The sequence below is a fragment of the Scophthalmus maximus genome, chromosome 5, assembly GCF_022379125.1.
Source record: "Scophthalmus maximus strain ysfricsl-2021 chromosome 5, ASM2237912v1, whole genome shotgun sequence".
In the NCBI taxonomy this organism is placed as follows: domain Eukaryota; kingdom Metazoa; phylum Chordata; class Actinopteri; order Pleuronectiformes; family Scophthalmidae; genus Scophthalmus; species Scophthalmus maximus.
In genome coordinates this window covers 23,680,867-23,705,482 of record NC_061519.1, presented here as the reverse complement: position 1 = coordinate 23,705,482, position 24,616 = coordinate 23,680,867, and the positions used below count along the sequence as shown (strand labels likewise).

At 42.6% G+C, this 24,616-nt stretch overlaps 1 protein-coding gene across 1 annotated transcript; it reads right to left on the bottom strand.

Annotated features, from left to right (window-relative positions):
- Positions 1-212: 212 nt before the first annotated feature.
- pigk (phosphatidylinositol glycan anchor biosynthesis, class K) lies at positions 213-23,690 on the bottom strand. Its single transcript, XM_035635081.2, has 11 exons — positions 23,538-23,690; positions 23,278-23,331; positions 23,101-23,192; positions 21,839-21,974; positions 20,251-20,362; positions 20,030-20,126; positions 18,419-18,536; positions 17,875-17,985; positions 16,189-16,361; positions 10,796-10,871; positions 213-1,472 (listed from the first exon to the last, which is right to left on the bottom strand). Exons 1-11 carry the CDS (start codon positions 23,601-23,603, stop codon positions 1,356-1,358), a joined length of 1,152 nt encoding a protein of 383 aa, XP_035490974.1. The 5' UTR covers positions 23,604-23,690; the 3' UTR covers positions 213-1,355.
- Between the last annotated feature and the right edge of the window lie 926 nt (positions 23,691-24,616).

Here is a 24,616-nt window from a genome sequence, read left to right as displayed (position 1 = left end):
TGCTTTTGAAAAATCTCCCTGGACTGTTTGAAATGTTTCCAGTAAGACAACAAATGAATAAAAATAAAGTAAGATCAGATCCGCCAGGCAAACCTTCAAGGATGCAACAGTAAAGGCTGATCTTACCTTTAAACAGCACAACAGAGTAATTAAAGGAGTTGATTATATCAGTAAAGGAAAAGGGAAACAACACATTGAAGGCAAATGCGTTCCACGTTTTTTTTTTTTAATCTTTAATCCGAGCATGAAAGAAGAGAATAAAATGTTCTTACAGTTTCTGAGAGCAGAGCAGGAGAAAAGAAACCAGCACCGGTTCGATCCATACGCTTTGAGCATCGGTCTGATGCCGTGGTTACACATGGAGAGAAAAGGCAGGGGAGGGAGGGGGGGGGGGGGATAAACAAAAAAAAAAGAAAAAGAAGGAAAACATGTCCAGGCATAGAGGAGATTCATTTGGGACGACCGGCGGGCTTTACTAGGTTATCACTCACTTATCGCCGCTGTAGTGCGAGGCACAGAATGGCCGGGGAAATAGCCGTCCATTACCCGGAATACAATCAGCGGAGTGCGAGGCCGGGGCGGCTAATGGATGTTTCCACGGGGAGGGCAATTTGGTGAATGGGGGGGGGGGGGGGGGGGGGGGGGGAGTGGACGGGTCCCATCGCGCGAGATGGGATTACGTGCGATTGTTATCCTTCACGTACGTGATATGACCGTCAAGGGGTGTAATGTATATGGACAGGGGAGACGTTCAAGTGTAATCCGTCATCAGCCCACTCGCAGCCAATCGCCCCCCCCCCCCCCTCGTCCCGCCCTCCTCCTCGTTCCCAACATTTTCCTTTTTCTGACCAAGCAGACGCTCTGAGTAGCACTTAGACAAAAAGGCAGGAGCCGCCACTGATGTATGCAGAGCGGCGCACTCTTGAAAATAAATTAAATTCTTATCTGCAGACTCAATTCAGTGCATTAATAACCAAATCAATGCAATTATAGAACGGCTTAACAAAATATAAATAAGTTAGCAAGTCCTTTTTTTTTCCCGTAAACAGACATGGTGGTGTGCACATGCACAGCAGGATTTTCACATTTTTGATGCACCACTTTTAATTATTTCTCTTCTTCTTCTTCAAATCTGAAATAATATAAAAAAAACTTATTGCATGTATATTTACATCAGTAGAGAGCAATCATCCACCAGTAGCGTCACACAGCACAGGTTGTGGTGTTCGTTCATCTTCTCTTTCCATTTTTCTGGGGGAAGAACAAGCCCCGTCACAAAACTGCACCTTCCCCCTCCAACAGCCCCCTCGGCAGCAGCTCCACGTCGCCTTCGGGTGTCCAGCAGCGCCGGCGCCTCAGAAGATGTGTTTGAGGTGTTTGATGCCGTACGTCTTGAAGAACACCAGGAGGATTAGAGTCCACAGGCCCAGGATGAAGCCATCAGGAGGATGCCAGTCTTTCTGCTTTGGCTTCTAAAGGGGTAGGGGGTGAGGTGAGGTGAGCAGAGGTGGCAGGTTAGTAATAGTGTGTATATTTCTCCTGTTGAGGCCGGCGCTGATTGTTCTGTCGTTCACGCAGGCAGGCAGGCAGGCGCAGAATCTCACACACACGCCACAACGTTATCTCCACAAACACTTTATGCACACTATCGGTTGTCGCACACAAAGGTTCCCACACAACGCGGGGGGCCGAGCTCATCAGTACACCTCCCCCGTCTCGTGTTTGTCCCGTTCACTGCCACATCATCACTTTGTGTACGATTATACTTTTAAATCTCGCCCGTATTAAACATGCATCTCGCAAGGAAGCGCATTTATATGCTAATGCGGCTGCAGTATTCTGCGGAGAGATGAGATTTAACCTCTAAGAAAATCTTTCCCAACTCCGCGGCTTGGGCGACAGGAGCCGTGGGTAGGTTGTGAGGACGCACTTAAGAGATTTCTGTTATCCCCTTCGCAATACAAGCCGTCATTATCCAGTCGGGGAAATCACCAGACAAGACAAGAGGCATCTCCCCCCTAAAGCCAAAAACCACAGGCTTTGGCGGAGGGGATGAACACAGAGCACACACGCCAAATCTGCCAGAGTCACAAACTAATACACACAACGGGAGGAAGACGTACGGAACAGTGAAGCTGCCGCACAAGTGCCTGAGTGATCGGTCTCTCTCCAGCTCTCTCTACAGCGCCCAATGTACATTTACTCCATCTCAAGTACACACACACACACACACACACACACACACACACACACACACACACACACACACACACACACACACACACACACACACACACACACACACACACACACACACACACACACACACACACACACACACACACACACACACACACACACACACACACACTGCAGTAGGAGCTGGAGTGGACTGACAGGCCCTGGAGGTTGAATCTGGTGTCCTAGTAGTCGAGTGTCAAAGTCTCACTACGACCAAAATACAAGATACAATGTTACCTGCATTATCTATTATCTCTATCAATTATGGTTTATTCATTTGTATCAGTAATTGTGAACGGAGAAGGCTTCCTGCAGAATTAACAACATACAGTACTGACGTCAGACGCACGGCCGTCTACACACCAATCAAGCTGATAGCTGATGAACACAGTTGTTTTTCCATAAGTTGGCCGAGAACCGAACAAAGCTAAAGGATATGGACAGACAATATTTATTGGTTTGAAATTTATCAGTTTCAAATTGAAATCCCGAATTTCTATTAACATTTAAGCGCAGCTATTTACATTTAGACAAACGTTCTTATAGAAAAACGTGTTGATATTCCTCACAACACAGGAATTTCCATCACCCCAGGGTGCACAGAAATACTATATAATATTTATAATATTATCAACTAGAAAATCAGAGGTCAGGAGAGTCAGTTGTGCGTCTGTTGGCCAGTTTCAGTCTCTGGTTTAACAACCCAAGCACATGGTCTAAATTGCACAGAGCAAATCCATTTAAGCATGTGTCCAAATCCATCTTTTGCAAGTTGAACGGCAGAAAGAAAAGGTCACTGCCCCCGGCACATGGTTCTTAATCGCTTAATTAATCATGCGTGAATTTCTGGTGCCATCTCCCATTACCTGGAGAAGCCAGGTGCGCTCGCACATCGGCAGACGGCCGATATAACGGAGGATTTGGCCAAGTAGCAAAGACAGAGCACTCTGAAAACATTCAATACCAGTCTGATCCCTTTATTGGGTCGGACACTCTCAAGCTGACACCTGTGTGTGTGTGTGTGTGTGTGTGTGTGTGTGTGTGTGTGTGTGTGTGTGTGTGTGTGTGTGTGTGTGTGTGTGTGTGTGTGTGTGTGTGTGTGTGTATTAGAGCCCGACCGATATGGATATTAGGGAGTACAAGATTTCTACTGATATACAGTATATTTATATATATATATTGGAATTATAAACACTTTTCAATAACCAAGGAATGTACCTTTTAGTGGTGTTCACTGCGGTGCAGGTAGAGTAATTTTCATCTAATCCTCATGACTCGTGGCATTTCAGGTCTAATTGCCAAAGTGTCTGATTCATTTATAATACGCCTAGTAATTTAAAGATAAAATTGATTAGTACAGCTCAAGCCGACATCTAATATTTTGCTGGATTTCCCTTTTAGAGGGTGATAACTGCAGAAATGTCTAACACATTTGCTTTAGAAGAGAAGTGTCTTCCGCTAAAGCTCTCTACTGGTCGACACAGAGCCACTTAAACACCTCGGTAATAGTCCCAGCGTTCTCTCTGTCCTGCAGCCAATCAAAGCAAAGCAAAACAATGGCTCTTTCTCACTAAGTGTTTTCACTGCAACACTATCCTGAGAGTCTCAAAATAACACACTGCACCAATTCATGAACCGGCACGATTACATGATGTCCCTTAGAATAATGAATATTAATCGTACAAATAAATCCTGTTATTTGTCATTAGTTCAACTGCTGTTGGTAACCGAGGCAAAGTTAATTTCAGGGACTGTGTGTGTCTGTGCACTCACACAACCTCTGTGCGGAGGTTACATTCCTCTCAATCCAAACTCCAGGTCACTTGACGTCGCTGCCAATTTTCTAATGCAGGAAGACTGAGGAGAGCGACTAGAATCGGTTAACGTCTTACTCTGAATGTATTTAACAGCTCAATCAAGTCAAATCAATAGCGCACCGTTGCCGCTCAGAATGCTAAAGCAGAGACGGCCGACATCGGCCCCGAGCACCGGGCTGGGCACAGAGTGAGACCTGAAGGGGCCACGGCAAAGAGCGTAGATTGAAGTTTCTTTTTTTTATTGGCTAACAAATTCAGACAATTACAACAGCATAGAGAATGAAACAGTGAAACTGACTTAAACAAAAACACTGTCAAGTTCAAAAAGCACATTCTGCATTTCGTGGCTGCAGGTTGGCTTTCAGGCTCTTGATTTTGTATTTTTTTTGCTGACGGTGCGAAGAGAATCCCCTCGTGGTTTCAAACACTTAGTCAATTTTGAACTGGTCCGTTCCTGTGTGCTGTTGAAACAGAAGTTTCGCCCCCAAATCCCAAATTAAATTTGCGCGGCACGCTCAAGTTGTCGTCCTCCATGCTTTCCAGTCAAACGGCCACAGAGCTGTGACAACAGAAATCCGTCCCATCGGAGACGCTGACATAATCGCATGAATACAGATCCGAGAGCCGGGGGCAGCCGTGACACGGCCGCTGATTTTTCAAACTGCACACAAATGTGGTCCAAATCATTCAAATTCAGTGTTTGTTCTTCTCGCTCCCACTACTAACTCAACGTCCCTCAGATCTGTGGTACATAATAAAATCTGGGCAGTTGGGGACACTTTCAGCTGAGGCCACGGTGATGAAGTGGCCCACAGGAAGAGGAAATGAGAGGAGCAGAGGGTGAAACACTTGGAGGTCGAGGCGGAGCACTGGGGCGGGGATGTTCATAAGAGGCAACTGTGAGCGTGAGGCCATCAGGGGCATTTGACCTCTGTGACAATGGCAGGCAGAGGTGTGCGTGACTGGGACGTGTGTGTGTGTGTGTGTGTTTGTGTGTGTGTGTGTGTGTTCGTGTGTGTGTGTGTGTGTGTGTGTGTGTGTTCGTGTGTGTGTGTGTGTGTGTGCGTGCGTGTGTAAATACAAGCCCCCTGGGTAAGAAAGAGCTGAGGGAGATGGATCGACTGTGACAGGGAGCCACATCAGCACAGCTGGCAGAGAGAGGAGATAAAGTCAGGAGGGAAGAGAAACAGACGCAGGCGGCACAAAGTCAGAGAAAACCGGCGCCGTTTTCAGACATGAACTTCGGAAAAAACGTCGGGGAAACCGGGTCCGGACATTCTCCGGGGTTTGAATAATACTTTGATTTTGTAAAATGCACCCGGACTGATGCCATTCTTTCGGTTTGGTGGAAATCTGTTGTTTTTGCGCAACTCCCAAAATGTCCACCGAATTGCGTCCAGACATTCTCCAGGAGACTGTGCGAGTCAGCGGCGTTCACGACAGCAAGATAATCATAAAAATGTGCTGCATTTGTGGCGTACCTCCCGTCACCGGTAGAGGCGCTGATTTAGGAAACGGTGGATTAGGTCGTAATTCTGCAGATACGACATAGTTCGTCGTATCAGCTGGAGGACTTGCTGGACGATTCATGTATTTTTTTTTAACCTCTGGACTGCAGACTCTGTTCCACTGTTTAGCATTTCTGTGGCATTTCTTGTCAAAATAAATACAAGTACTGTGTATGATTCGTTCCTCTGGATCTATTTAGCTCAAGGCTGCTCGACCAAGAGTCACATTTCACCAATGAGCCATTATCAGCTTGTGTAGTCTAAAACAGTGTGAAATATGCAAAGGGCATGTTTCACTTCAAAGGCACTGCTTGTTTTGTCCGACCAACAATCCAATCACATGAAATAGAGAAAAGCACATTTCAGAAGCTGGAGCATGCAAATGTTTGAAATGTTCTGTTTGATAAATGACGTCGGAGATCAATATCATAATTGTTGAAAATGTATTCTGTTATCAACTTACTGATTATGTGGTCCACAATTTAACCACATTGATACTTTGAACATAAAGCTTGAAAAGGCTTGGACAGGAATCAAATCGAGGCCACAACATTTTTTTTTAACCTGCAGGAAATGTCTGCTTCAAACATGAAAGTTTTTGATTTCTCAAAGAGAAAAAAAGACATGGGGGAGGAAGAGGGAGATAAAAAAACATATTAGGCACAGAAATGAGTGAGATGGGAGAGACAGCTGAGGGAGTGGAGTAGGAAAGAGGCGAGCGATTGCCGACCTTCGCTGACGGAACCGTTCGCATGCCACAGCCAAGGACACGGACCCGCAGACTCGAGCAGCCTGCCTCCATTACACACGCTTTGTGTTGCGTATTCAATTCCCCCAGTATAATCGATTAACGGCCAACCCATCTAATTGATCGGAGCTAATTAACATGCCCATGCAGGATGCTAATGGTCGTTGAGGGAGGTTCTGAAACGCCCTGGCAAACACTCATACTCCCAAGGTCAAAACTGCAGAAAGAAAAAATGATGTTGTGCAGAGCCACATGACAGAAGAGCGGCCGCTGTACGTGCCAGGACACTCGCCTGTTCTCCTCTTCACATTCTAGCCCATTGGCGAGCGCGGGACGCCGCTCTCTCATAACGTACGTTTTGCTTTTCTGGAGGATATTATTTGTAATTATTGAGCGGCAACGCAAATTCTAATTTGACATTTGATTAAACGGAGGGAGGCTGCAGAAGTCAGTGAGGGGAAGGGGAAGGGGGGGGGGTTGGCAAACGGGTGGGAGGAAGGCAGCAAAGCATTCATTTTCCCACTGTTTCCATTTTCAATTCTCTGGAGTCGTGCGGTGTGGCGTCAAGCTGGCTAAAGAACAAATAATAATTTGACGCCAGGAGACCAGGACTCACAGCAGCGATGGAGGGGGGAAAGAAAGAAGACACAAAGATAGTTAGAAGAAAGAGAGAGAGAGAGAGAGAGAGAGAGAGAGAGAGAGAGAGAGAGAGAGCGCTCCTCCAAGTTACTACCATAACTGAACATATTGTGATTAGGCGACGTGGAGAGACATGTGAGGTTGAGGAGAGAAGGTGGCGGGAAGAAGGGGACTCGCCCTGTCACCACTCACAAGACGACTGCTAACGGTGACGGGGCATTAATCAACTGTTCACAGACACACATCCACATGCACAATGAGGGGGAATCTGTGTACACACACCGCAGAGCACTGCCTTATATACCCACTGTCAGACACTCTGATGACGTTTCTTTTCTTTTTTATTTTGCAATGCGTCGCCTGGTCTTCCAGCAAATGGAGAAATCGTTTTTTTCTTGAAGATTTGTTTTCCGTCAGTGGCACAACTGAAATCAGCTCCGTGGCCACTTGGGAGCGAATATTCTCAGACATCACAATGTTATGAGATATGAATCACATCTTGTTCTTGAAGATGAGTGTATCTGATCCGCGACAACAAAAGGAAGGGGTTGCCAATACAGACCAAAAGAAATCTCAGGCAGCCATGCACTCCAATATGACAGCTAATCAAAAGGAAGCAGGACAGCCGTCAATAGGCTTGATGGACATTGGTCATTCTGCTGCAGTGCAGATGGACTATGGAGAGGAGGGGGCGAGGTGACTCAGTCCATCAGGACTCCCATCTTCAGCCCAGCAGGAGTGCGATCCGATAATCGAAATCTCTGGCAGGGGTCGTCGGGTTGACGAGTGTGTTTGTGCGTGGTACGTGCGGGTGCATTTAGGGAAAAAAAAAAGGAAAAAAGAGGGGAGAGAAATACAAGGAAGGAAGAAAAAAAAAAGGATGTATAAAAGATGAGCTGACAGAGAGGGAAAGGAGAGACAGTATATGAAGCCAAGTAGCAGACTGCAAGACGCCGTAATGGTGTTTGTGGCGAGCGAGTGTCGGGAGCTTCCAGTCTTCTCGTGTGATTCGCTTCTACACATTGAGGATTACGGACACAGTTTTACGCGGAGCGCTCTCGTGTGGCAACAGATCTGAAATTGGGCCTGTGTTGTTGTAGTAGTAGCCGGGGCTTTTTGAGGCTAGTCCTCAGCTAATTTCCCAGAGTGCCGCTGGGTGCGGGGGGGACCCCTCCTGTTTCCCATCACGATTACTCAATAAGCATCTGACATGGTTCAGACCCGCGGTCAGCTTCATTTCTCCGGGCCAAATGACTGCGACGCCTTTCTTCACACCCAAGTCGATATCAGCCCGTGATGTTTCCAGCAACGGGGCCAAAGGATTTTTCTCTCTCTTTTTTGTTGTTGTTGTTTTTGTTTTGCTGTCATTTCATTTTTTTTTTACCACTTACTCAGTTCAGCGGGACCTGAACTTTGCTTATCAACACAAATAGTTCAGTGTCCAATGACAGAGGAGACAAACGTCCTCTCCAGTCTACTGTAGTCACTATAATGAGCCTTTCTAACGGATTTGAACAAATAACCGACTCTTGGTTTTTGTTTTTGGCAGGTTCATTTGATGCCTCTGTGTTTGCTTACTAATCAGAAACAGCAAAGGAATTACTTTACCTTTGAGGGAGGTGTTGTGGGATTGTTCTGGAAATCCCAGGAAGCAGCTCTTTGATCCTCTGCTTTGGCTTCAAATTTGAAAGGCCAGACTTGACTCTTTGCATTAGTTCTGCTACTGGAATTACTTGGCATCTGTTTCAGCAATACAGAGTGAGACAACTGCCAAATTGTCACATTTTCCTCGGCAAAAATATCATATTAAATATTCCGCCCTCGTTTTTTTTTAAATTTGCAAATGTGCGGTTAAGACCAATAAACTGTATGAATAACGTTTGAATGTCCAATGTTCTTTTGATCTACAGTACAGTACGATGGAATCAGCTCTGTAGTTTCCTTTTCTAAACTGGCTTAAAAACAGTAAAACATTTGAAATCAAATCGCCACATTTACTACTACTGACGTGTTATCATGGGTTAGAAAGTTGATTGTGTGAATGTTATTTAAACATTCAGCTATGATGGAGCATATCTATCATAACTACTTGGCATCGCTGGGGCTGCAGAAAGGAAAGCCATAAACAGTCCACCGTGGAGTTAGCGAGGATCGTCACTTGATATGTCCCAGCAAAAACTGACTACGGTAAGCTTCACACACATGGTAGTAATTGCAGGGATAATGGATACTACTGTGTCGATTTTCATATTAACGTGCCCCCTCTCTGTATTTTTAAGTATAGATTTCTTGGGGGCTTCTGATACCGAAATGTAAAAAGGAGTAATGTCTGCTCTTGCCTGTGGCAAAGATAAAAGTGACTTTGTCACATTCCTGAGGCACAAGGAGAAGTGGGAGTACAGAAATGGTGGGGGTTTTTTTATAGGCTTATAATAGAAAATCTCAGAAGGAATGATACAGGTACGGAGACCAGCTATTCTGAATGCGGAGCACAGAGTTGCATAGGTGGAATGAGGAAGAATGGGTGTTCATTTGTGAAGGTCGGCCGACTGAAAGCCACAATCCATTCGAGAATGAGGTGAATGCACAATTCCTTCGCCACAATGCTGCCGATCCATTCTGCTGAATTTCACAGTGGCCCCTCCACGCCCAGACCAGGAGGCACTTGCATTTCACACCTAGAGCCGTCGCCATGGCAACGGCACAAAGACATCTGTTGGTGGCTGTCGTACATAACTTTCTGTTCCGGGTCCAAATTAAGGGGGGCGAGCCCGGACACATTTCAAATAGTAGTGAAAAGAATCTGAAGGGTGATGCATACCTCGCATATGCACAGTTCATACCCCAATCAGGCAATGTTAACTATTTTATATTGTAATAATCCCATTTCATAATGACATCATCATGATGGCATTTATTCCAATATGATGACAAATGATTGGTTAATCTAAATAAGATGTAGATTCTGTCTCTGATCTTAATTTGCTAAAATGAATGCATTACTTAACTAAGTGAGATCATTTTCTGACTTCACAGTAATACGACTCTTTGTCATTGTAGATATACAACCAATTTTTTTTTTAAATATAAGCGATGAGGTTAGGGTCCTACAAAATTATCAGACATTTTTCATTTCAATTCATTTGATTAAATCTATATGAGCTTTAGGCCGTGTCTATATTCCTTAAGGATTGTGAGTTACCTCGGAAAATTCATTTTTGAACTGTGACATAATTTTTGGTCTTCTTTGTCACTTCTTCATGACGTCACTTATTGTATCTATTTTCTGGTCAATACAAGCTTCAGATTGTCTTGTTTTTGGGCCATATTTTTGTTGACCTTGACCTTTGACCTATCAGCTCCAGAAGTTTATCATCTGGAGAACCCTCCCGAGTAATATATTCCGATCCCATCGAGTTCGGTGAAAATTCGTCCATGTGTTGTTGAGTAATCTCACACACACACACACACACACACACACACACACACACACACACACACACACACACACACACACACACACACACACACACACACACACACACACACACACACACACACACACACACACACACACACACACACACACACACACACACACACACACACACACACACACAGATACACAGATACAGGTGAAATCAATACCCTGCTCGTGCAGCTAAGCCGCCATGCGCGGTGAGAAAGCGCCGGAGCCCCATTACAGCTGCCAACACACGACATAAAACATGACAAAAAATAAAACTCAATGTTCTACAGTGAATCTAAATTGTCTGGATCATATCAATCGGGGTCCGTTTGTCCTCGACTGACTCTTCTCTTTGTTTTTATGGCCCTCTCACCTGATGGATGATCTCCGACACCGGCAGCTGGTCGGAGTACGAGTACGTCTCTTTCCGCGGCTCTCCGTCCGCAGCACTGAAAGATTAAAGACACACAAAAACAGCAGGCTTTTAGCATTAATCTGACTAAAGTGAATTGCACTTTGGAAACGTTAGGCCTTTTGTTATGTGGAGACACTGTTACTCAGTGATGAAGAAAAGCTGTCAGGCAGAGGAACAGACTCCGGTGTCTGTGTTGGCAGCGTGTGTGTGTAGCAGAGGTGTGTCTGATTGTCAGGTCATTTCAGAGGCCCAGTCCATGATGTGCAGTGCAAATTGATGTAAATGAACCCATTTTTCCTCTTAATGAAGGAAAAAAAAAGAAAATCCTCTGCAGTGCATCACTACAGGACATAACAGATGACAAAAAAAGAAAACATCCGAAACACCATTTTTAAGTAATCCACTGCCTACAATCTATTTTTCTGAAAGGCTCACCTAAAAGCTTTCTTCATTTTTTTAAATTTTAGAGGTGTTAGGAGAACTCCAAACTCGCCGGCTTCCTGCACTGCCAACGGTGCACTCAATTTTGGTTCGTTTTTCTAAAAACCAGAGTGAGCGAGCATCAATGCAGCAATCACTGAAAGCTAGAAGGGGTTTTGGAGTCAACTTCAACACCCATACGAGGCCGGCGTTACGTTTCTTGTGCGGACAAACATCCTCTAATAAAGCTAAAGTTTGCCGTTGATGCTACATCAACTCTCCCACTTGCAGCTGCTTTCTATATACATGCTTAAGTCTCTCATGAAAGTATATATTTCCAGAGGGCAACAGACAGTCTGGGTTTTATTGGGTTTCATTGACAACAACACATTATCATGTATTGCCAGCCCTTTCCCCTTAAAGCCATATTGGCAATGTTTTTCCTCATCAGCATAAATCACAATTGAAAAATACAATAAAGAAACATTTCGCAGTTCTGGCCTCTACAGGCGGATTTACTTTCTGGTGTCAGCTTCTGGTGTTTGCCACTAAGTGATGAATTAAAACTTAACGACAACACAGGGAAATACTAGAATCGACTTCAGTGCAGCATTAACTCAACGTCTTACCGCTCATTCTACCTCGAAGGAATCAGATTTGCTCTGAAGGACAAAACGGGAGGATTTTAGGAAAACGTGGTCCCAGTTCTGGATCAAGTATATTCCAGGTAGATTTTTGGTTTATGCATTTTTCCTTAAATGTTTTATTTGTTTGTCAGATTGCGCTTCAACCGAAATACATGACCAAAAGACAAAGGATGACGGTAGAGTTCAAACACAGCTTCTGAAGCCCATTTACAGCTGTTTGGAACCACCACCTTGCCACAAATGCCATGGGCACTTTTGAAATGCTTGTGTGCTTCCCATGGTGTATATCTTTTTTTCTTCTTTCTGAAAAAAAGTGTGTCTTCAACATCACAGTCTGATTCGGAATTCAGAGGAAGACTCTCAGCTAAAGGTCACAGTCGAGCGGAGGCTGTTTTTGGATAATCAAAGTTCAGGTCAGACAGCTGCCGACAAAGTGGGCCACGTCCCCCAGTGAGTCTCCCCCCAGCCACTTGTTAGGTAAAGCAACGGTTCGTCCTTTTTCTTTTTTGTCTTTTTCTTCTCTCTCAAGTTACTTTTGCTAAACACTCACTCTCGCTGGATTTTGCTCTTTTGCTCTCCTTTCTTTAGTTTCTCGTTGCTCTGACCGACAGAAACACAGACTAAGGAAACAGGCTGGGCTAGTAATCGACTACTAAATCAATCCCCCAATATTTTGATAATCGATTAATCGGTTCTAGCAGTTTTTATTTGAGAAAAAAAGTCAAGATTCTCTGATTTCAGCTTCTAAAATGTGAATATTTGCTGGTCTCTTTGCTCCTCTATGACAGTAAACTAAATATCCTTGGTGTGTGGACGAAACAAAACCTCTTTTTGGGGGTTTGGGAAACGCGGTCGACAACTAATCGGTTAATCGAGAAAATGAACGAGAGATTAATTGATAAAGAAAACAATCATTAGTTGCAGCCCTGCTCTTGCTGAGCCCCTCATGCTCTTACTAAGGGCACCAACACGTCTCAACACCCCCCCCCCCTCCCCCGTCTTCTCACTTAGCACAACAGATGAGCACTAATAGAATTCAAACCACTTTACACATTATTTTTCATGAAGAGATTTTTGGAGAGGATTTTTCAGTCCACTTCCCCACTTCCACTGGTACCGCTGCCGTCTCCAGCTGTCATCTTTAGGTCAAACAATTTCCTTTTCACATTCTAGCACTACTAATGGCTAAAGTAGTTTTTTGGAGACTCCATCCTGCCCTCCAGGACGCAAATTAGATTACTATGTCTTAATAAGCAACTGGCTCTGAACTCGGCGTGAATTTGGTACTTGTAATTATCCCGGGAGTCGCGTGACCCGCAGGGAGATGTGTTTTGGTCAATAACCACCTAATGCTGCAAGTATGTAACTGCACAATGCCATTACACCGTTAAGCCCATGTATAATGAAGAGGATTGAGGGGGTCCATTAAAATGTCCTCTCCATCAAGTGCAATCCACTTAATGGAGAAGCCTTTTTCGGTAGAAAAACGGCCATTTAGAAATGGGTGAGTGGAGAAGAGAGAAAAACGAGAGGAATTAGTACAAAAGAGGACGGAGGACCAGAGAATCAAGAGACGCTCGCACACAAATGTACCTATCTCCTCTAAATAATGCATCCTCCAGCACTTGTCTAGGTGGCTGAATAAACAAGGAAAAGTGGGATTAAGCAGCCCTTTATTTAATAAACGCTTGTTTCAGAGGACATCTGTGATCTCTTCCCTGTGGGAACACAAAGCTCACTACAACCCACTTTCAGCTGTTATGAAATGCTATTATTTAACTTTGTGAGTGTCAACCAAGCAGAGGTTTCTGCCGTCTCTCAGCCATTGTTTTTCCGAGATGCTCCAGATGGACTGGCAAGGGGATTAGCCGAGATCAGTCTTGATTTTGTAGACAAAAGCTAAAGCTTTTGTCCTCTTATGCTTAAAAGAAATTAGGCAGCAACAATTATTATTTCATGGAATAATCTGCTGAATATTTTAATGATTTTTTTTCTTCTTCAAAATGTAAAAAAAAAAACTTGAAATCAGCAGATAGAAAGGAACAAACCAGTTTCATTCAATTCTTGTGTCATACTTACTTAACCATTAGTGAAATAATAGGAAAGACAAGCAAATGTGCCACACAAAAAAACAGAAGGTAATTGGGGCTGTAATAATTACTTCCAGAGGGCCAGAGAGACACTTTGCTTTTAAATAAATGTATCTCTGTGATCTTGTACAAAAAGTCGAATTTTCTGTTGCTGAATTTCATCAGAGTAAAGAAGATGCTACATTGTTGACAACATTAAAATCTATTTTAATTTGTCACGGATAATCTGTCATTGTACAGTTTCAACTACTGTGACGGTGTTGCGCTGTAAAGCTGCAACAATATTGCCTTGCAAACACCAGTTCTTACATTCAGAAACAGCAGTTTGAGTAATTTGCAATCAAATTACCAATTCATTTTTAAATAATGCTAATTTGAATTAAACAATAATGATATCATTTGATTGGACTAGTAATGTTTTAGGTTATTGCTTTTCCTCCAGAATATTCTCGCATACCACACGTCGCAATTTGCCCGTGGTTAACAAGTCGACCTTAACTATGAACAGCACATTAGTTCAATCTGAATGGGGCTAAAGAAAACACCAGCGTCACATAAAATATGATAGAATGTGTCATTAGTCCCCCTAATGCTTTTGAACTTTCAAAATAGCTTTTTTTTTTTAAATCATTCTTAAAAGAAGAGAGGTCCTACTACTGCTTTGCTCCATCGCTAAACTTAGCCGCCATTAAACATCAGATGAATTAAGGGGATTGCTGGTCACTTGCATCAGAATTGGGAGATAAAACGTGCGTCTCTCTCTAGGACTTAAATGGGGCAACGTGCAACTCGATAAGTCTAGTGCTGTGTTTTTGTGTTGCATACAGGATCAGCGAGCCTAATGTGTTGGCCCTAATCAATAATAAAGTAATAGGGGAAGTTGTGTGCAATGACTGCAACTAGCCCGAGGCCAAAACAGCCGGTGACTAAAATCGGTGTGGCAATTGCCTCTAATTACTAATTAGCAGCCGAGCACATTAGATTCTTTTGACTGTAATACCTCCCAGTGGTTCAATTAAAGCCGATCTTAATGAAATTAACAAGAGTGAAGGGAGGGTAATCGTGAATAAAGTTTAAATTTCTACCACATCTGTTTATGGAGCGCTTCAATCTATTCCTAGAGGTTGTATTTATAATATTCTCTACCACTAGGTGTCACAATAGCTAGCAACAGCATCTCGGGCCATAACAAATGTTTCGTCGGCGACACCTCTAGGCCACGATTCCCCTCGCCCTTCCTGTTCTCAGCGAGGTGCTGCAAAGACAAATGAAAGCAGCCCCATGAAAACACAACCAGACGCACAACTGAATGAAGTTACCCCATGTACAGACATACAACAAAATACAACAATTCAGCTAGCCGCTATGCAAACTGGTAAAAAGCGACCCGTCGCTTCAAAATGTGGTCAGTAAATGTGTGTTTTTAAAATCCTTTATCTGGCCTCCCCTCGTTCTTATCATTGGGCCTGCATGGCAGCTTAACAGTCTTCATTATGTGTCAATGTGTCTTTCTAAGAAAGCAGACAGTATGTCAGCAGGCAAAGAGGATGTGCAGAAGTCGACAAAGAGTTTGATGCTACAACCATCTAGTGGTCGAGTCCACTCATCACACAAGAGATGAAAAAAACCCATGGATGCAATGTTGTCCTGTTCGTCACAAGGTGGCGCCAGAGATACTCAACCAGAAACACTGAAGACTGAACGAATTATAGCCTCACACTGGTACAGATTGTAGATCTCAGTAAACACAATCTGAATGCGCTGTATTATCACATCGAACAGTAATTCCACCCACTAAGTCGCCATGGTGACATGCACTGGAGAGTTTCCTCATTGGGTAAAAAGGTCACTCAAGACATCATTAGTCCCAAAAAAATCTATATCACTGACGTGACCTCAATTAGGGCTTTTACCTCAGAGTTTTCCCCAATCCGACTAACAAATTATTTAGAGTTAAAGGTACCACAGGTTTTCCCCTTCCTCTCAGATATAGAATATTCTGTATTTGAACATTTAAAAATATCAAAATAGTTAAAACCCTTTCAAAAGGAAGATATTTTTTACTTAAACCTGGCGGCAGATTGTTGCAGACGGCTGTACCTGACAACATTGGTCTCCCTTAAAATTTCTAAGACGTTTGACTGAGTGAAGTTGGGTGAGATTCTGCAAATTAAAAACCCCCCATTCAACATACCTCTCCTCCCATTGCTTGATATGACCTGTCAAGTTGATGGTTTCCATGGTGAGCTCCACTTTGCGAACGCTACCGAAGAAATCGGTGACGAGGACACTTCCTGGGTCCCTCAGGAACAGGTCAGTGCGGTGGCCCGGAGTGGACACACAGTGACTCTTGGGACACACTTTGAACTGGAAGAGCAAAAAAAAACACAATGGTGCATTAGGAACATGCAGCTTATTGGAATCAATTATTTACGGGCTCCATTCTCATTAGAACTAGCCATGTAAATACAATATTTGTATTATATGCAATACTGAAGGTATTGTTGACATTAGCAGACTCCATTTCTAAGCTAACGTTAGCCCATGTTGTACACCGTTAGTGCTGTAGGGAAGCGGCAGAGCGGCACCGAGACGAGACGCGTGGATGCAAGAATGAAGGTCACATCCTTTGGATTATCCCGGAAAATGAGTGCTTTACGTAGAAATCAGTCTTCAGGGAGGAAGGATTTACGTCAATTTTTATAAACAGCTATATTACTTTCCTACTCTTACATGTAGTACCTTTAATCACAGTGTTTACCACTCAGACAGTAGTAAAGAGTTTGTGTCTCCTGCTCCTCATATCACTGACCGACTTGAGCCGTGACCTGTGGCCAGCTGCATCCAACTGTGGAGCTGCAGCGGGGGCGCGTCCAAATAGGTGACAGTGCGAGGAGAAGATTGTGCATGTCATCATCAATTACAAATTTTGATGCCTGCTGCGTCACCACTTGTGGGTTAATCCTCTCTAAGTGTGTGATTCATCAGTGTTTTGTCCGACTGGGTTCTAAATCTGAAGAGAGAAATTAAATCGTTAAACTGAGGTGAACATTATCTTTATCATCAGCCGAACAGACTTGGGTGAAAAAACACACGGTTGCTAGAGGATTTTGTAGGGAAGGTCAATTTCTGTTTCATCAAACGACGGCTCTGCAGACAGAGAAGGCTCTGGTCCTTAATATGACAAAATCCAGTAGAACAAAGAGTGCACCTTCAGAAACAGGAAAATAAGAAAGAATAATATGTTTTAATAATAATAATAATAATAATAAATATCATTTATATCCATGCACATTGATTGAAGTTGGACTCCCTGAGTGCCTGACTGAGGATTTGAGGTGTTTTGATTTTAAGTCCTTGTGAGGTAAGGCGGGGTGGGGGGGAGGGGATGACGAGCACCTCCCCCCGGGGGCCGGTGGATCTCTGCAGGAGTGTAAAAGATTAAAAGGGAGGTGCTGCGGAGATCGAGCCTTGGCCCGGAGCAGTGTGTGCACTCAACATCTCTGCCATCATGTGTCACTGGCAGAACAACCTCAACACAGTATCATCAGACATTCTGTTTTAAGTGCAGAGTCCTGTGTGACTTTCATCTGGTCCCTTTGGCACCAAAAACCTTACAATACGAAGAGGGACAGTGCAGTGCAGGACACATAATGTCTCGCTTCTGTTGACATCAAACCCAAATTGACTGCTTTATGTAACAAATTTTCATTGCACACACACAAACACACACACGATCAATACATAAATAGATGTAGATGGGTGGTGAAAAGGGATATTTGTGAATTTCTTCATCTGTTTATTTATGGATTCCTACGTGTTTATTCAATTGTATATCGCCGAGTTATTTTTTCCTTAATTCTGACAGTTTCATGCTCACCAGGTCATTCATGTTGGTCTTGCTCGCAGGATGGATGTCTTCCAGGAACTCCAGCAGGTAGAAGGTGTAACGGTCCATCAGGTGGACTCCGATTGCCAAATCTGGCTGATGCTACAAAGAGACAGGGTTAATAAAAAAAAAATTTTAATAACAATATTAAATATATAACATATTAGATATAGATTGGTGTCGCTTGAGTGTAAACGTCTTGAAAAAAAATAAAGAGAAGGTTGAGAAACCACTGTTCATTCCGGATTGCAAAAAAATATGACACTTGATGCTTGGAGATACAGTTTGTCTGAGGGCGGCATGTGCTGTATGAGCATAGAATGTTCTTAAATGAAGTGCGATTTAAAACCACACTTGCTGGAGGGACTACAAATACCATCTGGCCTTAAACGCCTCGGGATCCCCCAGGGTCTGGGGGCTTAGCCGGCTGCCTCCGCGACCCGATTCCGGATACGCAGAAGAAGACGGACGGACGGAGACAAAGTGATGGGTGATTTTTCATTTCATCTCGTTCATGTGAGGACGGGTAACTCACCGACAGGGAGTCTTCTCCGACTTGACTGCTGGCCAAAGCCATGAGGTTTGGGGAGTAGAACCTCTCGTACATGGAGGCCCCCTGACAAGTGTCGATGATGAAGAGAAGCTCGTTGTACCTGGAGACACGCACACAAACAGGATCATACACATTCTCAAACAAGGCTGACGAGAGGGCACACAGCTGGCATTACATTTGTCCATTTGTTCCAATAAATTCACACAAACCTTCACACCATCTTTCATGCTGCGGTTGCCATGGCGACCGAGAAAAAACCAACAGCTCCATTCAGTCCCTCTCACGCACGCACCCACGCAGGCACCACCATTCCTTCCACTATTAAAGAGAATTTTCACTACAAACTTATTTCACCGTCTTAACCAAACATAATAAGACTTTTATATCCAGTTGACTGAATCAAGGTGGTTGGGGAACGACGAGGGGAGGTCGCAAAGGCTCTAAGGTGGCTGTAATTTGACAGATCAAGCTGGCAATTATCTCATCAGCATCGAGGCGGGCGTCGATAAGCGTTAAGCCAGCAGCCCGGGGCCCGACTGTAACTACAGACACTCCACTGATGATGTTTGAGAGGTGTACACAGTAGCTGGTAGCAGAGAGCTGCTTTAGCTCACACAGAGTCTTTCAGTTCACACTGCAGCACCATGAAAAGCAACATGATTCAGTTTACAAAACTTCCAACGGCTTCTCTTTCGTAAGAGGATGTGTTTATACTGTATATGTATAATAGTCAATCCCTAACGGTTATAGGAGGTACATGATGTCAAATTTAACACCGACAGCGTTTATAATTCTCAGATTCAGATGCAGACAACTTTATTGATCCCAAGAAGAACACACAAACAACATCCAAAATTTCAGACAAACAGAGGTCAGTGTAGGACAATAATACAATAATAATAAATTGGCATTGTAACATGCTTCTCGTGTAAAAGAGCTGTTGTTAGGGATCCTATTTCAAGTCACTACTGTCTGGATTTAATAACCTGACAGCAGAAGGAATAAAAAGATTTGTTATTAGCACCATTTTTATTTACCAATAGATCAAATAAAACGGAGTAATTTAAAAGGGCTCACTCGTAGTAATGAGCCGCCAGAGAATCATCACTAGACTCTATCGCTTCCCTAAGCTCTGCGGAGCTTCTCAGGTACTTTCAGCTCACTGCGTTGTTTCACAGGCTGCAGCTGAACTGTTATGGTTCACTGTTTCTCTCACGCCGCTTCCATCAGCTGCATTTCAAGCCATGTCGTTCGCATTTAACACTACTTTTTGCTATTTACTGCAAAAATCCACTGTCAAGGCCAAATAGGGCCCAGTGAGTGAGTGAGTGAGTTACCCTGTGTGGAATCACTGTTGGGAGTGCACACACATCTGATCACATCCAACCACACTCCTCAGAGATGCTGGATGTTTAGAGATGCAACACACTTCCCCACAGTGAAACTCCAGTTTTCAGTGTGGTGACAAATTGCTTCTTGAGCAGCCCCGAATACAGAATAATCAGTCTGCACTCATATTATTATATTTGTTGTTTGTGTTACTTTGTGAAGCCTTTTCCTTCCTTCACGTTAAGTTCCAGTGTTTTTATTTACCTTCTTTTCTGCCACATCTGCTCAAAAGCATCGGCCAGTTCCACATTACTAATCTCCTCAGAGTCCTGGAACTTCAGAAATCCATTCCCGCCGTGGCCTGATGAACAAACACATTATTTACGATTAACTCTTCTCGTCAGCAGCCAGATGCACTTTATGTAAGAAACAACAGTATAAGAGTGTAATGGGAGAATCCAACAGTGGATTTGTTCATTAATTACCTGTCAAGTATATTAGGATGTTGCTGCGGTCATCAGAGAGCAGGCGCTTGGAGCGCGGAGTGCTGGGTGGAAGTCTTCCAGTTAAAACTCGCAGGAAGTTCTCCACTGTTACCTGAAGCCACAGGGAGGAAACAAAATGCCAGTGATTTTAATAACCCAGCAGGGATGGGAAGTGATCATTTGTGAAATACACATCTTCTAATTCAATTTGATTACTTTGATTACAAAAAGATAATACATCATTTAACTTTTCATCTGCAGCAGATGGAGTCACTATAGGATTAACAGACAGATACCTTTGTTCTGCTTCACTTATCTTTTAATCGAACTGTGAAAATCAGACACAAATCTTTTTTTTTTTTCATTTTTCCTCTCTCTCTCGTCTTAATCAGCTTTTCTTGCCAACGATGACCGTGCGACGGCAAACACAGAATAGAAAAAGCAGTCTGTGTTTATTCGTTTTTAAACAAGCAGCACAAAGAGGGTAAATAATCAGAAACACGCTGTGATGAAAAGAGGAGAAGGCAGCGTGGCTCTGTCTTGGTCCATAACAAACAGAACACCTCAGGATTAATATGATAACAAGTAATTTCCTGGTCAACAGACAGAGCAAACACTGGACACACAGTGTTGACCACAAACCCCATCCGATTCCATGCAACACCTGCATATGATGTCTATCTCTGGGAGTTATGTACGTTTTTATAAAGAATTTGAAACTACAGTATATATTGCTACAGTATACAGTTACACATTTCAGATTTAAACTAAAACAGGTCCACACTCCTTTATGAACTATAATTCAGACATGCAAACAATTGAACACATTTCTGTACTAGAATATTGTAAATGAGAAGTGCTGGGTCCCTCTCTTGCCAATGGTGAATTAATTTATCAACATTCTATCTGACGTTCCTTTCGAAGATTATTGAAACAGCAAGGCCTTTGTTTTGTTGAAAACATTTGAGTTTAAATTCAAAAGACGAATTTGAAAAAAGAGTTTAAAATGTCAGCTTTCATTTCCTGCTGTTTAAGCCTAGATGTGTTAAACAACTTTAGAAATACCATCATACTTTTTTATTTCAATGAAACAAGCAACTTCTTTCAGTCTTCAAGATACAGACACTAAGAATTTTTTTTATATTTATTTAAACCAGGGGAGAAGACAAAGAGGAAAAAGAATAAAGGTTTCTCATTAAATAAGAACTGATTGTAATTGGGACTGAACAGTTAATCAGAGTGTTATCAAAATTGTGACATGGCCAGGTGCAATTTTCAAACTGCAGAAGCTTTAAAAAAAGGTCAAATGTGTCACAATACGCATATAATTAATAATTTATTAATTGTTGTGCAACAGTGACAACCCAGTCTACAAATAATCCTCCAGAAATAAAGGAACATGCTTGTTTGGTACAGCAACCAGCAAAAATCAGATCTTTTTCTCAGAGAAAATGAAATGCAGTAATTACTATCCCCACCCTGACCAATTGAAATCGCAATATCTGTCAAAAATAAATCTGGCATATCGAACTGACTAACCACCACGAACATGGACAGTTTTTCAGAATGAGTGTAAAGAGATACCGACCTCGTATCCTCGGTAGTCCACCTCCACGTCGTCTCCATACACATTCAGCTCCATGTTCTTGTGGCTAAAAACTGTGGCGGGTTTGGGATTTCTGTGGTTACAAGCCATGTCATCAGCCAGCATCAGAACTATGTGGCTGAGGAAAAAAACAAGTCAGAAAACAAGTTTAAGTTATGGAGCGGTGTATAATTAGCCTGATAAGTTACATTACGTTACAATGACTTGACAGACTTGACAGAGCCACCACACCCATACTGTACATACTCCTCCTGAGCTACAGCCGCTGTCAATGTGACACTGTGTAACTTTGCAGAAATATGATTAATATAATGAAGCTTCTTGATGATTATGAGTCATCTAACCGTAACATAAATAAAGCTGTAACGTCATAATGGAGTTTTTGGGGGTGCACTCTTCTGAACATTAATTAACAATGTTGACACTACAGGACAGTTTCATTAGACACAATAAAAAGTATTGGCGTCTGGCTTTGAAAGCAATAACAACTGCAATATTTCCCATGAGAAGCTCCTGATCGTGCCATTTCAACAGTAATATTGCCAGGGGCACCCGTAGCACAATTAAGTCCAATATAAGACAATAAAGTTTACCACTATAAATCTGTTTGTTTTTTTTGTGATGACAGCCACTGGAGACACATGAACCCACCGCAATTTAACTCACTCCATGGCAGGAGAAACTTTATTTTAAGTTATATTAGGGCCTTCGATGAAGACAGAAAAGACAAACGGAGGCATCATAGAGGCACAACAGTTTGAGGTGCATATTGTAAACTAGTTCATAGCAGCACAGCTGGAAACCTTAGGTATATATATATGTACATACATAATCAATTTTTAATTTACTCCAAATGTTTCCTTCAGATAGTGCTGTCTTCAAATGTCTTGTGTTGTTCAACCAATATCTAAAATGCCCCCAAAAATATGTAGTTTACAGTGACGATGACAAAGAAAACAGTAAATCCTTGCAACTAGGAGAATATCTGTTATTGTTTCATGATTTCTGCTTGATAAAATGACAATAATAATAAAATAGTTATGGATTAATCATTTCTGCTTTAGTCTACTGTCAAAAACAGTCAGATAACTAGTTACTTATCAAACTGTGTACTGTGTGTACACACTGATGTTTACCAGCCTCCAACACATCAGCAACATATATCAATATACTAAACATAAACACCTGATAAATAAAGACTATTAAACACATAATCTAATAAAAAAGGGTTTGATCCCAGTTACCTGTCAGGGATGCCCAGCCGCTTAACGCTTCTGTACACAGACAGAGTGTTGGCCACATGGCGGTAGTTGAACCAGAATCTGGACGTACACACCTGAGAATGAAACACAGAGGGAAAACAATGAATTATTTTAATAATTAGCATGTCTCGCAACGATGTAACATCCATTAATATTCACCAGAACAGCCCAGTTGTTAGTGTGACCGCTGCTGAAGAATTGTCCAGCGTTCTCCTGAGAAAAGAGAAAGAAGATTAATACATTTGCATGTTTTATTGTGGTTTTTCGACTTGGAATTAGCAAACAGGGCTCATCACCAAAACAGACACCTGCTAGCATAGAATGCTAACAGGGGCAACGGCATTTCCGGTGAAATCCAACGTAAAACGCAGGATTTTTTAGGATATTCAGAGCTGCGTGAACGATCAGCATACACTCACCTCGATGTTAATGCTGCTCGCTAACAGGTACGTGGAAAATAAGCAGAGTAACGTGAGCATTTCCATTGTGGTAGCAGTGCTACCGAGACACGACCAGGAAGTGCGAGACCGGTGGCTCCGCCCAGGAAGCGCTTCCGGTAACCGACATTTCAAAATAAAGGTTTCGTCGGCGTGGAGAATAAAAGATGAGAGATTCATTCATTTTAGACTGAAGGGAAAAGGGTGGGGTCTTGTCATGACCTCACAAGGCTGCTCCTCCTCAGGGTCACACGCAAAGACATTTTAAGGACGATTCAGTAAATCATGCCTATTCAAAGATATTAGGTGTATGAATCATAAAACACACAGCCAGTCCTCTGTCTCTGACTTATGACAAAATGGCTCAGTAGAATATTTGGTCTACTTGTAGTTATACCAATGATAAAGTGCCCATACATGATTTAAGTCTGCTCCAACCTTGAGCAAGTGAAATAAAACCCACAGATTCCCATACATGATATGCAAAACACAATTACATACATACATTATAGTTTTGGATGAAAGGAAAACATAAGTGAATATATAAAGATGCAAAAATCTTTCAGGTACATGACAGCATAAATGCTTATATATAGAGAAGGGGACATGTATTACCTTAAGCAATAGTATTGACATAAACTTCTAATGCTTAATATGCACTTCTATTTGTTCTTTGGATTGTTTTCTGGATTGTTTTTTTGTCCTAAAATGTGATTGTTAAAATCTCAAAACACCATACACCTGCAGGGGGCCACTCTTAATCTGACCACACCCTTAAAACTATAGAAGCCGCCCCTGAAGGCCTGCCAACCCTTTTTTCCCTCCAGAACAATTCCAGAAGAACAAAGGGATCAACGGATGTGAGTTCAGATGGACTTTTTTTCAAATTTGAAATGTTTATTTACTAATATATGGCATCTATTGTTTGAATGTTGACATGAATTTGTTTTTAATTATGCTACATTCCAGAGTTTAACCGTGAGAATTGAGGAGAAAATGTGCAATGCCATGTTGTGGATGCATTAGTGATGTAAGTCTAATACAACTTACTTTACTATTGT

Excerpts from the sequence above, each read along its gene's own strand:
- pigk (XM_035635081.2), bottom strand. The coding sequence starts at position 23,603 with ATGGAAATGCTCACGTTACTCTGCTTATTTTCCACGTACCTGTTAGCG. Across the intron at positions 23,193-23,277 it reads CTAACAACTGGGCTGTTCTG|GTGTGTACGTCCAGATTCTG; the intron begins GTGAATATTAAT and ends TTTCATTCTCAG. Across the intron at positions 16,362-17,874 it reads AGACCAACATGAATGACCTG|TTCAAAGTGTGTCCCAAGAG; the intron begins GTGAGCATGAAA and ends TTGCTCTTCCAG.